Source organism: Sorex araneus, chromosome 8 (genome assembly GCF_027595985.1).
Source record: "Sorex araneus isolate mSorAra2 chromosome 8, mSorAra2.pri, whole genome shotgun sequence".
Taxonomy (NCBI): domain Eukaryota; kingdom Metazoa; phylum Chordata; class Mammalia; order Eulipotyphla; family Soricidae; genus Sorex; species Sorex araneus.
In genome coordinates this window covers 38,122,933-38,136,733 of record NC_073309.1, presented here as the reverse complement: position 1 = coordinate 38,136,733, position 13,801 = coordinate 38,122,933, and the positions used below count along the sequence as shown (strand labels likewise).

General features: G+C 54.1%; 1 protein-coding gene across 1 annotated transcript in view; it reads left to right on the top strand.

The window, feature by feature from the left end:
* CEP89 (centrosomal protein 89) overlaps nucleotides 1-13,801 on the top strand; it is a 65,203-nt gene that overhangs the window by 26,544 nt on the left and 24,858 nt on the right. The window contains exons 5-11 of the mRNA XM_055146504.1: nucleotides 279-381; nucleotides 2,188-2,213; nucleotides 3,152-3,194; nucleotides 5,519-5,737; nucleotides 9,980-10,119; nucleotides 11,187-11,237; nucleotides 11,395-11,478. Of these exons, the coding sequence (XP_055002479.1) occupies nucleotides 279-381; nucleotides 2,188-2,213; nucleotides 3,152-3,194; nucleotides 5,519-5,737; nucleotides 9,980-10,119; nucleotides 11,187-11,237; nucleotides 11,395-11,478 (666 nt within the window). The remainder of the gene's footprint in view (nucleotides 1-278; nucleotides 382-2,187; nucleotides 2,214-3,151; nucleotides 3,195-5,518; nucleotides 5,738-9,979; nucleotides 10,120-11,186; nucleotides 11,238-11,394; nucleotides 11,479-13,801) is intronic.

Below are 13,801 nucleotides of genomic sequence, written 5' to 3'. Positions count from 1 at the left end.
GTATAGGATAGAAACCATCTGAGTTTAGAGATTCCTTTGTTGGCTTGTATGTTGGTCAGGCTCAGGGCTCACTCCTGGCTCTGCACTCCGGAATTACTCCTGGTAGTGCTCTAGGGACCATTGTGGGATGCTGGGCTCGAACCCAGGTCAGATGCGTGCAAGGCAAATGCTCTACCTGCTGTACTATTGCCCTGGTCCCCAAAACATCTGAGTTTGCTCAGAGGGAATTTGACTGATGGTCTTTATCACGTCTGTCCCTTTGTCTTTCGTAACCAAAGGTGCCATTGTCACGTGAGGTGGACAGTGAAGAAGAGGAAACTTTGTCGAAGCACGATGGGTGTCGAGGCTCGCCGCCTGCATCAGAGTGCCCGCAGGAGAAAGGTAGGTCAGCCCGGAGAGCACTCGTGCCAGTGGCGCTGATTGGGCGGGGACACGTGCCACGGCGCCACCCGACTGTGCCTCTGTGAGTTGCCCGGAGGTGGGTTTGTGCTCCCCTCTGAAGTGTCTCTTTCGAGTGGGAAAGAGCCGGGCCCCAAAGGGCCCCGGGCTCCTCCTTCTGACCCCCGTGTCGGCTGTCACATGGCCAGACCGTCACTTCTCCACAGGACAGAGGAGCCGGGGGTCTGCCTTGTCCTCCACACGGCCACCCTCTGGAGCCTCGTCCCCCACCTCCCCCGTGTTCCGCCCCGCCCAGTGAGAGAACGGCACGTTCTGGCTAGCGTGCAGGGAGCAGCCTCCTGTCTCCTGGGAGGTGGCGTGTGTGTGTGTGTGTGTGAGAGACGTCGGAGAGAGCCTGGCATAGAGCGGGCGCCGGCACCTGCTTCCCAGGAGCCTCGGTGCTGCTCTGGCTCCAAGAGACCCTCCTGTAAATGCTCCACAGGTGGCTGATGGGAGAACTGTGCCAGCCTAGCGGTGGCGGGGCCAGAAAACGCCAGTTGGTTAGGTGGCAGCTTCTATCCCGGTGGAGAATCTAGGTGCATGCTAAATTCATATAAAAGTTTATTTCCTTGCTGAGGCAATGTGGAAAAAAAAAAAGCGGGACTCAAACGCAACCGTGTATGGATTTCAGTGAGTCTTTTGTATTCCCCTCGCTGACGCTTTCAGCCGTGGGTAGGTTTATGAGGTGGCCTGGGTTTGTCACCTGTCCCTCTCACCTCACACGCCTTCCTGCCCGCCCACGGCCATTTGCTTCTTGTGTCTCTGCCTCGGGCCTTGTCAGCTAGGACCCCTCAGGGGAAGTGGAAGTGAATTATTGTTTTTTTTCCCCCGCGGTGCAGATTATTTATAGAAAGTCCCAAACAACCCAGCACTCTTCACTTCTCTCCCCGGCCCAGGCTGCGGAGGAAGGCACCAGCACCCCTCCTCCGCAAGGCTGTGCTCGGAAACGGAACACTCACGTGCACAGGGTTTTGTTTTGTTTTGTTTTGTTTTGTTTTGGCTTTTTGGGTCACACCCGGCAATGCACAGAGGTTACTCCTGGCTCTGCACTCAGGAATCACCCCTGGCGGTGCTCAGGGGACCATATGGGATGCTGGGAATCGAACCCGGGTCGGCCGCGTGCAAGGCAAACACCCTACCCGCTGTGCTATTGCTCCAGCCCCAACACACAGGGTTTTATTTTTTTGCCAGAACTGCAGCTCTTTGGGTGGTGGGTGTTTGGCCCACGCCTGGTGGTGCTCAGGGCTGACTCTGGTTGGCTCTGTGCTCGGGGATCCCTCCCCGGTGGGGCCCGGAAACCCTGCGTGGTGCCAGGCATTTGGGACTGAACCCAGGGGTGGAGTCGGGTACCAGGTGGGCACTCTGCCCCGTGTGTTGTCTCTCTGGCCCCCAGGACCACTAACTTTCCTGACTGTGCCGGACACTAGTCCAGGCAGGGTGAGCAGGAAGGAAGGAGTCGTGCTCTAGCACATTTGGGGGGTCTGTCTGGGGGTGAAGGTGTGGCAGGGAGGAAGGCCAGGAGTCACCGTCAGGAGTGGGGCCTGGTGCTGCCCTCAGGAACTTGGACCTGAGCGGTGCAGAGAGCCCGGGGGACCGGGAGCCAAGCCTGATGCCCCCGAGACCTCAGCCTGGCTGCCCCCGGCCCAGCCCTGGGCCCGTCTGTGAAGGAGAATCTCTGACCGTCTCTGCCCAGACTCTCCGTTGTTACTCTCTCGACCTCTGCTAAAAAGCTCCTTCTCTCTTTTTCAGATGATAAACATGTTCTAAGCTGGAAGGTAAGATGTGGCAGTGGTGGTGGTGGTTGGAGGAGGGGCCATACCCAGCAGTGCTCAGGGCTGACTACCTGGCTTGGTGCTCAGGGAGCACTTCTGGCGAGGCTTGGGGAACCCTAGGGGTGCCGGGGATCGAACCTGGTAGGCTGTGTGCCACGTGCCCTACCCACGCTCTACCCACTGTGCTTTCTCCCCAGCTACCAAGATTTTGTTTTGTTTTGTTGTTTGCTTTTTGGGTCACACCCAGCAATGCACAGGGGTTACTCCTGGCTCTGCACTCATGAATGACCCCTGGTGGTGCTCGGGGGACCATATGGGATGCTGGGGATCGAACCCGGGTTGGCCGCGTGCAAGGCAAACGCCCTACCCGCTGTGCTATTGCTCCAGCCCAGTAGGGCTCACCTTTAGTAGAGTCCGTCTGTCGCCTTATCTACCTTCTCAGCAGAAATCAGAGACTCCCCATCATTTGCAAAGGAGAAAAGGAACAAGTGCAAAGCCACTCCTTTCATCCTTCCTTCCGTGGTGGTGGAACCTTGTGTTCTGCCCGCAGCACTTTGAACCAGGCATGGCTACAGTGCCCGGAGGGGGCAGTGCAGGCCTGGGGGCTGGGTGGGGGGGGTTGGCTTTGCGGTGGCCAGCAGGCCCGAGCTCTAGCGTGGGAATGGAGGCCGGTCACTCGCGGAACCTGCCAAGGGAGACCCCGCCGCTGACTCCGCGGCCACAGGCAGCTTCCAGGGCCGGGCCAAGAAGAAGGGACCCTCAGGTCTAAGGCTCAGGCAAGGAGTCAGTGGGACACTGAGGTTTCTAAAGTCAGACCGACCAGAGTGACGGAGCCGGGAGCACTCGGAGACGTGTCTGGATGCCTGTGGGACGGTGCTGGCCGTGCCGTGCCTGCGGTCAGTGCCGAAGACCGTCTCTCACTCCTGTGTCTTGTTCCCTAGGATGAGAAGCCCCTGCTTTGCGAGAAGCCTCCGCCCTCCCCAGGTATCTGCCTCTTGGGGTTCAGCACGGTTGAACACTTGTGGGGGTTTTTGGTTCTTGTTTAGTCTGAGTGTGTGTGTGGGGGGACCCTAAATCGTGCTCAGGGAGCCCAGGCCACCCCCCTCCCTCCCCCCAGCTTTCCTTTCGACTGGCAGTTCAATGCAGGGGTCCAAGGACCTGGTGCGGCTCAGACCTTGGGGGCGGGGATATCCCTGTGCCCCCCCCATCCCACCCCCTCCTCGCCACCACCCAGCGGTGCAGGGACAGAGCCCACTGCGCTAGCTCGATACTCCCTCTCCCCGTGCCCTCGGGGACTTACACTTCCCCACTGGCCGTGTTGGAGTTTCTCCCTGACCCGGACAGGGTTCGCAGTGCCCACAGGTGTCCTGCCTCCAGCCTCAGGGTCCAGTGTCCTCCCAGGCCCGGGACACCCCCGCGCCAGCTGCCTTGTCTCTCTTTGGGTTCTGCCGCCTGACCAGTTCCCTCCCCTGCCCCTCACCAGGCCGGACACCGCCCAGAAAGCCTGTCCAGCCTGGGGGGCTGACCTCCGTGCCGGGGAGGTGCGGTTTGGGCCGCAGGCCCCTCTTCGCTAGAGTCGTTTCCCTTCCGGGGCATCTGCAGTGACTCCTGCTGTGCGAGGGCCGGGACAGTGGGCAGCTGGTCCTCTCGCTGGTCCCTCCCGTTTTGGCCCGGGCCTCTGCAGCATCCGGCATCTCCCTTCCCCCATCCTGTCCCCCCCGGCACGGTGCGCCTCTGACCTCTGTGGTCCCTGGCTCTTAGACCCGTCTGTCGCCTTGGAACAGGAGCAGCTTTGCTTATTCAGAAGCCACAGAAAAGGGCCTTTGGGAGCCACTTGAAGGCTCGTGGAGAGATGGGTGCCTGCACCCATGCCCAAGTCCTGCCACCCTGTCCGATTACCCACCCTCCCCGGGGGCCACCACCCCCACCCACCGTAAGGCCCCTTACCCTGCCCTTCCGTCCTGACCCCCAGGACTGTCTTCTTTCCGCTGTGATGGAGAAGCAGCCTCACCCCGGGGGGCTGACGAGACGCACGCGGCCCCTGGCTAGCCCCTGCCCCCTTCACTCTGGGTTTCTCTGGTGTGTGTGTGTCCTTCCCTGCTTTGCTCCGGCCCCTCTCACCCATTCCGTCCTGATATCCTTAGTGACCCTGGGTTCCTTTCTCCCCTGGGGTCCACCCCGCTGGGCTGCCTCTGTGTTGCCCTCGGAGGGCCTGGGCCAGAGCTTCCCACCTCTCGTGTCTCCCGCCCCTTTTCCAAACTCCAGACCTCGATGTCTTCTTTGATCCGTTCCTCCCTTGTGCCCCCCCACCCCCCCTCCTGAGCCTTGTTGAGTGTGGGACCCCGAATCCTCCCTGCGTCCCCTCCTGCCAGTCCCCTCTCCAGGGCAGCCTGGTTCCGGTCTGCTTCCGGCCCCCCTGGCTCAAGAGTGTCAGCCTGGCTGCTGCCTCCCTCTGCCGACCCCCCGCCCCCGCTTCCTGCCCACTCGCACCTATGCCAGCCCCGTCTTCCCAGGGACTGGGGGAAGCAGAGCATGGGGCCTGCAGGAAGAGGAGACTCCCTTGGATTGAGTTTTCCTTTTTTTGCTTCTGGGTTTGTGGGCTCACCCCCAGCTGAGCCCGGCTCTGTGCTCAGCCTTCACTCCTGGGGAGGGGCTGGGGCCCAGGGACGGAAGGCCAGGGCCCTGCCTGCACCCTGGAACCCGGATGCAGTTCCTTTCACCCCTGTCCGGCCTGCTCCCGTGGCTTTTGAAATAAAGTCTCCTGACATTTTGGTGTAAAGTCTTAATATTTTTTTTTGAGCTTTTGTGACATTTAATATATCAGCACTATTGTGTGACCATCACCATCATCTGAAGTCATAGAACATGTTTATCACCCTGAAATAAAACAATTTTTTAAAAAAAAATTTATTAGTGAACTACCATGAGGTACAGTTACAAACTTACAAACTTTCATGTTTGCATTTCATTTACATCCCTCTACCAGTGCCCATTCTCCTCCACCAATGTTCCCAGTATCTCTCCCACCACCTCCACCCCAACCCCCACCACCCCACCCTGCCTCTGCAGCAGGGCATTCCCTTTTGTTCCCTCTCCCATTGGGTGTTGTAGTTTGCAATAGAGGTATTGAGTGACCATCATGTTCAGTCTATAGTCTACTTTCGGCACGCAGCTTTCAACCCGAGTGGGTCCTCCCAACATCTACTAGGTGGCCTCACATGCTGGGGGGAAAGGCAGCTGAGATAGAGAAGGGAGCACCTAGTAAAGTCCTAATATTTTTTAAGGTGCTTTCCCTTACGCCTTTCCAGATGTATCCGGCAGAGCCCGTCAGAGGGGTCTGGAAATCGCCAAAGAGAAGTTCCAGGAGTTAAAAGAAGAAAATGGATTTCTGAACGACACAAATCGAACCCTTGCCCTTGAACTGAAAGTGGTCAAGCAAACGGTGAAAGACCTCCAGGCACAGCTCAAGAGGGCGGGGAAGGAGAACCAGAAACTGAAAGAGGCCCTGACAGCGTCGTCCCCGGAAGGTGAGGCTGCGGCCCGGCTGGGCGGAGGGGCCCGCAGTGCTGCCGCGTCACCTTCTGTGCTTTCAGAGTTTGCGCTTTGTGCTTATTTGTTGGTATGCGTGTTTGTGCAGTATAATATTTAAGTGTTTCCCATTATTTTGTTATGTTTGTTGGTATGTGTTTAATACTTCAGTGATTCCCACGAATATCCTTATAGTAGTTAAAATACAAGGGCGTCATTGTTCTCCTAAAGAATCTTTAAGACTCCTTTTGGAGCTTGAGCAAAGTCACGTCTCTTTTCTCTCAGTTTCTATCGCTAGAAGTAGCATTCAAAGCCCCCGTCTTACCATGTTTTGGCTAATGATGAGAATTATATTATTCTTGTTAATTTGGTAGGCAAAAAAGGGCAATTCAACTTTAACTTACATGTGTGTATGCATTATATATACACACACACACATATATATATATATATATATATATATATATATATCTCACTATCACTGTCATCCCGTTGTTTGTCAGTTTACTCAAGCGGGCACCAGTAACATCTCTATTACACTCAGACTTGAGATTTTAGCAGCCTCTCCTTACTCATCTTTCCCAATGATTGGAGGCTCTTTCAGGGTCAGGGGAATGAGACCTATTGTTACTGTTTTTGGCATATCGAATACACCTTGGGTAGCTTGCCAGGCTCTGCTCTGTGTGTGTGTGTGTGTGTGTGTGTGTGTGTGTGTGTGTGTGTGTGTGTACATATACACTTGCGGGGGTTAGCTTAAATTTTTTAAATTTTTTAAAATTTTTTTCTCCTTTTCTGCCAAGGCCGGGGAGTCTTCCCAAGCAGTGCTCAGGAGGACTGGGGCCCACTGGACAACCAGGCAAACTCCTCTGTGAAGGGGTCAAAAATGTGATTATCTGGGCCAACCTGGCAATGCTGGGGGCCTCCAGGGATGCACCTGCCATGATTGGGGACCACGTGGTGAATCCAGGCATCCCAACCGCTGTACTGTGTGCTAACTAGCTGTACTGTGCCTGTAATACATATAAATATAAAAGGGGGGGGCTGGAGCTATAGCACAGCAGGTAGGGCGTTTGCCTTGCACACGGCCGACCCGGGTTCAATTCCCAGCATCCCACATGGTCCCCTCAGCACTGCCAGGGGTAATTCCTGAGTGCAGAGCCACGAGTGACCCCTGTGCATTGCCGGGTGTGACCCAAAAAGCAAAAATAAATAAATAAATAAATAAACAGATAAAATGGTCTGAAAGTGTGTGTGTGTGTGTGTGTGTGTGTGTGTGTGTGTGTGTGTGTGTGTGTGTGTGTTTTAGGACCACCCACAGCATTGCTTCAGGGTTCTTCCTGGCACTGTGCTCAGGAGAGACACTTGGCACTGCTCAGGGAACCTGATGTGGTGCCGGGGATTTGAGACTGGGTTGTGTTAACTCTGCGGTCACCAAAATTTTACCACATTCAGTTGAGATACTCGGTTTTTGTTTTGTTTTTGTTTTTGCTTTTTGGGTCACACCTGGCGTTGCTCAGGGGTTACTCCTGGCTCTGTACTCAGGAATTACTCCTGGTGGTGCTTGGGGAGTGCGGGAGGGCCATATGGGATCTCCGGCATATGGGCCATATGCCGGAGATCGAACCCGTATCGGCTGCATGCAAGGCAAATGCCCTACCACTGTGCTATCACTCCGGCCCCTACTTGGGGCTTGTTGTTGTTGTTGTTTTATAGGTTTTCAAGACTACTTTATATATTAAGGCTTTTAGTCCTTGGTCATGTGTATATTTTTTCAGTTTGCTAAAAACTCTAGGATAGTTTTTCTTTCTGACTTACCTTGGAGTGGGAAAGAAACACTTGAGAAAAAAAAAACTTATATTCCCCCCCTTTTTTTTTTTTTTGCTTTTTTGGTCACACCCAGCAATGCTCAGGGCTTACTCCTGGCTCTGCACCCAGGAATTACTCCTGGCGGTGCTCGGGGGACCATATGGGATGCCGAGGATCGAATCCAGGTCCGCTGCATGCAAGGCAAATGCCCTTCCCGCTATACTGTCACTCCAGACCTTAAAATTTTTATTTTACCTTACATTCAAAAAACTTCCACAAAATCTTGGGGCTGGAGTGATAGCACAGCGGGTAGGGCGTTTGCCTTGCACGTGGCCGACCTGGGTTCGATTCCCAGTATACTATATGGTCCCCTGAGCACTGCCAGGAATAATTCCTGAGTACAGAGCCAGGAGTGACCCCTGAGCATCGTTGGGTGTGACCCAAAAAGCAAAAAAATATATAAATAAAATAAAAACTTCCACAAAATCCAACTGTGTGGATAATTTAGTGTTCAAGATAGTTAAAAAAAAACGTTGTTGTTGTTTTGTTTTGGGGCCATACCCTGCTGTGCAGAGTGGTAATCCATGTCTCTGTACATAGGAATCACTCCTTGCAGGCTGGGGCCCATAAAGTACATGAAGAAACTGACCCCTGTCAGCTGCCTGCTTGGCAGGGTGTGGGCTTCTGCCAGGGTGCACTGGCTGGAGCATCCTCGGGGAGACATAACGGCCTATGAAATGCCTCTGGCTGGCATTTGTCTTTTTTTAAATAGTTAATTTATGTTTTAATTTTTGGTTTGGGGACCACACCCAGCAATGCTCAGGAGTTATTCCTGGTTCTGCACTCAGGAGTCACTGCTGGCATTGCTCGGGGGACCCTGTGGGGTGCCAGGTATCAGGCCTGGGTCAGCAGCGTGCAAGGCAGATGCCCTACCTGCTACACTACCTGCTATATTATCGCTTTATTTTTTGTTTGGGGGCCACACCTGGAGCTGTTCCGGAGTGACTCCTGACTCCACTCTCCGGAATCACTCCTGGTGGCGCTCAGGAGACCATAGGGGATGCCGGGGATCTAACTCTGGTGGGCTGTGTGCCAGGCAAGCACCCTCCCCGCTGTAGTATTGCTCCGGCTCCAAACTTGGTCATTGCTATTCAGTTGTACCCATGAGTCTCAGAGGAAAAGAAAGACAGGTGAGTATTCTTTTTTTTTTTAAATTTAATTTTATTATATTGAATTACCGTGAAAAAAAAAATGCAAAGCTTTCAGGTTTAAGTGTCAGTCATACAATGATTGAAACCCCATCCCTTCACCTGTGCACATGTTACACCCCCAAGGACCCCAATATATCCCCCTCCCACCCAGCCCCCACCTAAGTAGCTAATGATCTTCATTTTATTCTCCATACTTTGAATACATTCAGTATTTCAATAGAGAACTCACAATTACTGTTTGGAATTTTCCCCCAACAATCAGGCCTGCTGAAAAGGCATCATTTAAGAATTTCTTTTCATTGCTGAGAATGAAGATTCTATGAGCTCGCCCGGCTGAGACAGCAGCTATGCGGTTTTGGATTTCTGATACTTTAGTTCTGTTCACAGTCTAGATGCATTTCTGTAAGAAGCCGCTCTGGGTGCCAAAATGAGTTAGAAGACCTCTTGGATCGTAGTCTTTAGGAGCAGAGGGTCTGTTTCTCGAGCAGCAGCTCCGGATCTTATCTGGGCTGAGGGCGTGTCGGTAATGCCCCCTTCCCATGATCACCTATGAGCCACAACATTGCAAAGTTCATACCTCTGGGTGGAAGTCTTAGGGGATGGCTCTCACCATGTGGATGATGCCGCCACCACCATTTTCCACGCAGAAAAACAGGGTGGAGAGGGAAAATCTCTCCCCGGGCGGCACATAGTCGTAGCACAGCTCACAGTCTAGATGCATTGCTGTAAGAAGCCGCTCTGGGTGACAAAATGGGTTAGAAGACCTCTTGGATCATAGTCTTTAGAGCAGAGGGTCTGTTTCGAGAGCAGCAGCTCCGCAAGACAGGTGAGTATTCTGTCTTTGGACACTTGAGGAGAGGAGAGGGCTATGGTTTTGTTATAAAGGAATCCCCTCCTCTGGTAGATGTGGAGCCCACATGGGTTATCAGTGAGGGGTTCTAGAAGGCACCATGCCCCCGCTCTGTTTATACCTGCTCTGTTTATACCTGACCTCAGTGGACAGCCCAGCCTCACGAGGCCTCCATCCCACCCAGAAAATGCCCAGGAGGGCCCAAGCCAGCTGGGCAGGAGGCTTTCCGAGAGAAGGTCACTGTCTTCCTAGGGAACCCGTCGCCTCTCCCCCCCAGCTTCCTGAGAAGGAGGGCCATCCCACACCACACATGCTGGGGTCTCTGCAGGTGTCAGCTGATGTTGTGTTGTGTTTTGGTTTTTTTTCTCTTTCAGTAATGCCTGAATTATTTAATCTGAGAAAGCAAGCTCAAGAGCTGGTGGATGAGAACGACGGGCTGAAAATGACCGTCCACCGTTTGAATGCAGAACTGAGTAGATACCAGACAAAGTTCAGACATCTCTCCAAGGAAGAGGTGATGTTTCCAGTCGAAGATAATCAGGTTCCAGGGTGTTTTTGTTTTGTGTTGTTTTTTTAGCGTTTACAATTGATTTCTAAAACTTAGGGTTTTTTAAAAAATTCTTTTGTAATTTGATTTAAGAAAGATATATCCAAAATCAATCTTTCTAGGGGACCTTTCTGTTTCATTTTATTTAGTTTGGGTCTTGAGCCTCACCCAGCAGGGCTTGAAGAGTCCTCCTGGCTTTGTGCTTGGGGTCATAGTTTCCCTGGCCAGTGCTGGGCGTCCCTTCTGCATGCAGCGCTCGGCCCTCTGAGTTGTCTTTCTGTCCCCTCATCTCTCCCTCTTTTCTTTACTTTCGTCCTTCTTTCTATCCCATAACGAAGGCAGTAAAAACTCTATAATGAAAAAAAAGGGGAAATGGAGATGTAGAAATAGTTCAGCAAGTAGGACATTCGCCTGGCATACACCCTCTGCCAGGAGTGATCCCTGAGCACAGAGCCAGGAGTAAGCCATGAGCACTGCTGGGTGGAACCCAGACAAAACCAAAAATATTACTAGAGATATTCCAGATTTTAGTTTTATTATTTATTTATTTATTTATTTAATGCTTTTTGGGTCACACCCGGCAATGCACAGGGGTCACTCCTGGCTCTGCACTCAGGAATTACCCCTGGCGGTGCTCAGGGGACCATATGAGATGCTGGGAATCGAACTCGGGTCGGCCATGTGCAAGGCAAACGCCCTACCCACTGTGCTATCGCTCCAGCCCCTAAAAAGATTTCTTAATGCTTTCAAAAATATCTTTTATTATTCATTTTAACCAGATCTCTTAAAGGCATAATCACACTGTGGGGTACTTGGTGATACAATGATTAAATGTGTGTTTTTGTTTTAAAGAAACATGCCCTGAAGTGCTCTGAGGACAGGGGGCAGTGACATCTGCCCACGCCCGTGTGTGCATAGACGTGCCCGTGCTCAGGGGCATGGCCGGTGCTCAGTCTAGACGAAGAGCATCCGAGGCTCGACTTCTCAGAGGAAGCCTTGCTCAATTTGTCTCCCAATTTGTATTTGTTTTTTAGAGCCTGACTCTTGAGGGGCTCCCCCCGGAAGGGCCCACCCCACCCTGGCTGGTGAGTATTTTCAGTTCCGGCCAGTGCCCTCCGCGCTGTGCTCGAACGGCCGTGACGGACCATCCCGGGTTAAGTCTGTCCCATCGCCACGTGCCGAGGCGCTCGCTGGGCGTCCCCGGGGGCCACGTGCTAACCTTCTGTCCCCCACTGTGTCCAGCTGGACGTGAAGTACCTGTCTCCCCTGCTGCTGGCCTACGAGGACAGGATGAAGGAGAAGGATGAGCTCAGTGCCACCCTGCAGGTAGGCTGGCCGGCGTCCCCGGAGAGAGGAACGCGGCGTAGCACAGCTGAGGCCGCTTCTGGTGTTGAGGAAATAGGTTGGCGGTGGGTAAGCCCACTGATGAGTGCTTGTTAAAGGGAGGGAGGGAGGAGAGGGTCCTGTGGGGGTGGGGCGGGGAGGGAAGCAGGTCGGGAGAGACAGGCAGGACCAGAGGTGGGGAGAGCAGGGGGGCTCTGGGGAGATGGCGACGCTGTACTATGCCCCGGTTTCTGGGCAGCCCAAGGGCACCAGGCTCTCGCAGTGCAGGGCGGGCAGCCTCGAGGGGACCCCAGCGCTCAGTAGCTGCAAACACTGCAGTTACCAGGGTCCACGGGTGGGTGGCAGTGATGGAGGGGAGGTTGGCCGGCAGTGAGTGGTTTCGATGCTGCTTCAAGCCGTGGAGGCGCTCGGGGAGGGAGCAGAGGGGAGTGGGGGGAAGTGAGCTTGGCCTTGGCCCCAGACTCGACGCCTGGCGCCCATGGGCACAGCGAACAACAGCACAGCTTGTTCCGGTTGCATTGTGTGTGTGTGTGTGTGTGTGTGTGTGTGTTGTTTTTGTGCCGCTCCCAGCAGTGCTGGAAGTGAAGGGTGGAGGTGGGGGGTGCTCGGGGGTCACTCCCCGGGGTGCTGGGTGGGGAGACTACTGCTGGGGATGGAACTGAGGGCTTCTGCACGCAAAGCATTTGCTCCGGCCCTGGCGTCCTCTCGCCGGCCCCGAGCTCACTCGCCCACCGGAAACCAGGGCTGTGGGCCTGTGGCTGGGTCCCGGGCTTTGCACCACGCCCACCACCGCGTTCCCCCCCCCCCCCCCCGGAGACTCTGGTCCTCTCAGGACACAGGCGCTGGGGTTTCCAGGACTCTCTGACTCGCAGCCTGTCCCTCGGCGACGCTCCCTGCAGGGTGGCCCACGAAGCAGTTCCCCAGTCCTTTGTATTTTTGTTTGTTTGTCCTTTTTTGAGTCACACCCAGCAAAGCTCAAGGGTTCCTCCTAGCTCTGCACACGGGGATCACTCCTGCTGGTGCCCGGAGGACCACGGGATGCTGGGGATTGAACCCGGGTCGGCCACAGGCAAGGCAAGCGTCCCGCCTGCTGTGCCGTCACGCCTGCCCGAGTAAATTAGTCTAATCCTGACTGACTCACAGTTCTCACGGAGAGGAAAACCACGGGAAGAACAGTCCGCGGCTCCCCCTAAGAGAGGGATCGGGACTGCTCTCCCGGGGAGGGCCGCTGGGCAGCGCGGTGAGGCCCGGCCAGCCCGGCTCACTCTGTTTGCCACCACCCCGTGCCAGAGACACCGTGTGACCGGGCGGGCGTGGTTGCACTCCAGTCAGCTCTGTTGACAAGACCAGCAGGGCGCTGGTCTGCGTGACTGGACCCCAGAGGCGGCGCAGGGGCGAGGTGCTTGCTCTGCATCCCGCTGGCTCCAGCTTACATCCTTGCTACCAGGTGGTCCCCCGATCACCACGGGGGCCACTTCTGAGCACAGAGCCAGGGACAGCCCCTGAGCACCCCACCGGGAGACTGCCAGCCATCGGCAAGTGTGTCTGGGCAGAAAGGTGAGAGGAAGTTCCCTGTGCTGTTGTGGACGTTAGCCATCAATGGCTGTGACTGGCAGGCTACGGACATGGCGTCTTTAGAAGCATCTGGGATAAATATGGGCCCCAGGTTCCCCCTCCCCCTCCCCCATGCCCGAAGCCTGGCACAGGGCACCAAACTGGCCTCAGCTGAGAAGGAGCACATTGGAGGAGGTTGGCAGCTGTGCCAGGAACAGAGCCTGAGAGAGGCGTGGGGAGCCGAGACCTAACGGCTTTGAATTAGGCTGACGCCTGACAGCTATTGGGGGCTTCCCCCCCAAGGCTAACGAACCCCGCCACTCCAAAATGGGCTGTAGTTAGAAAGGGCTTGATTTTCTTTCTTTCTTTCTTTCTTTCTTTCTTTCTTTCTTTCTTTCTTTCTTTCTTTCTTTCTTTCTTTCTTTCTTTCTTTCTTTCTTTCTTTCTTTCTTTCTTTCTCTTTCTTTCTCTCTCTTTCTCTCTCCCTTCCTTTCTTCCTTCCTTCCTTTCTTTCTTTCTTTCTTTCTTTCTTTGTTTCTCTCTCTTTCTTTCTTTCTCTTTCTTTCTCTCTCTCCCTTTCTTTCTTTCTTTCTTTCTTTCTTTCTTTCTTTCTTTCTTTCTTTCTTTCTTTCTTTCTTTCTTTCTTCCTTCCTTCCTTCCTTCCTTTTCTTTCTTTCTTTTTTTTTCTGCTTTTTGGGTCACACCCGGCGATGCACAGGGGGTTACTCCTGGCTCTGCACTCAGGAATTAC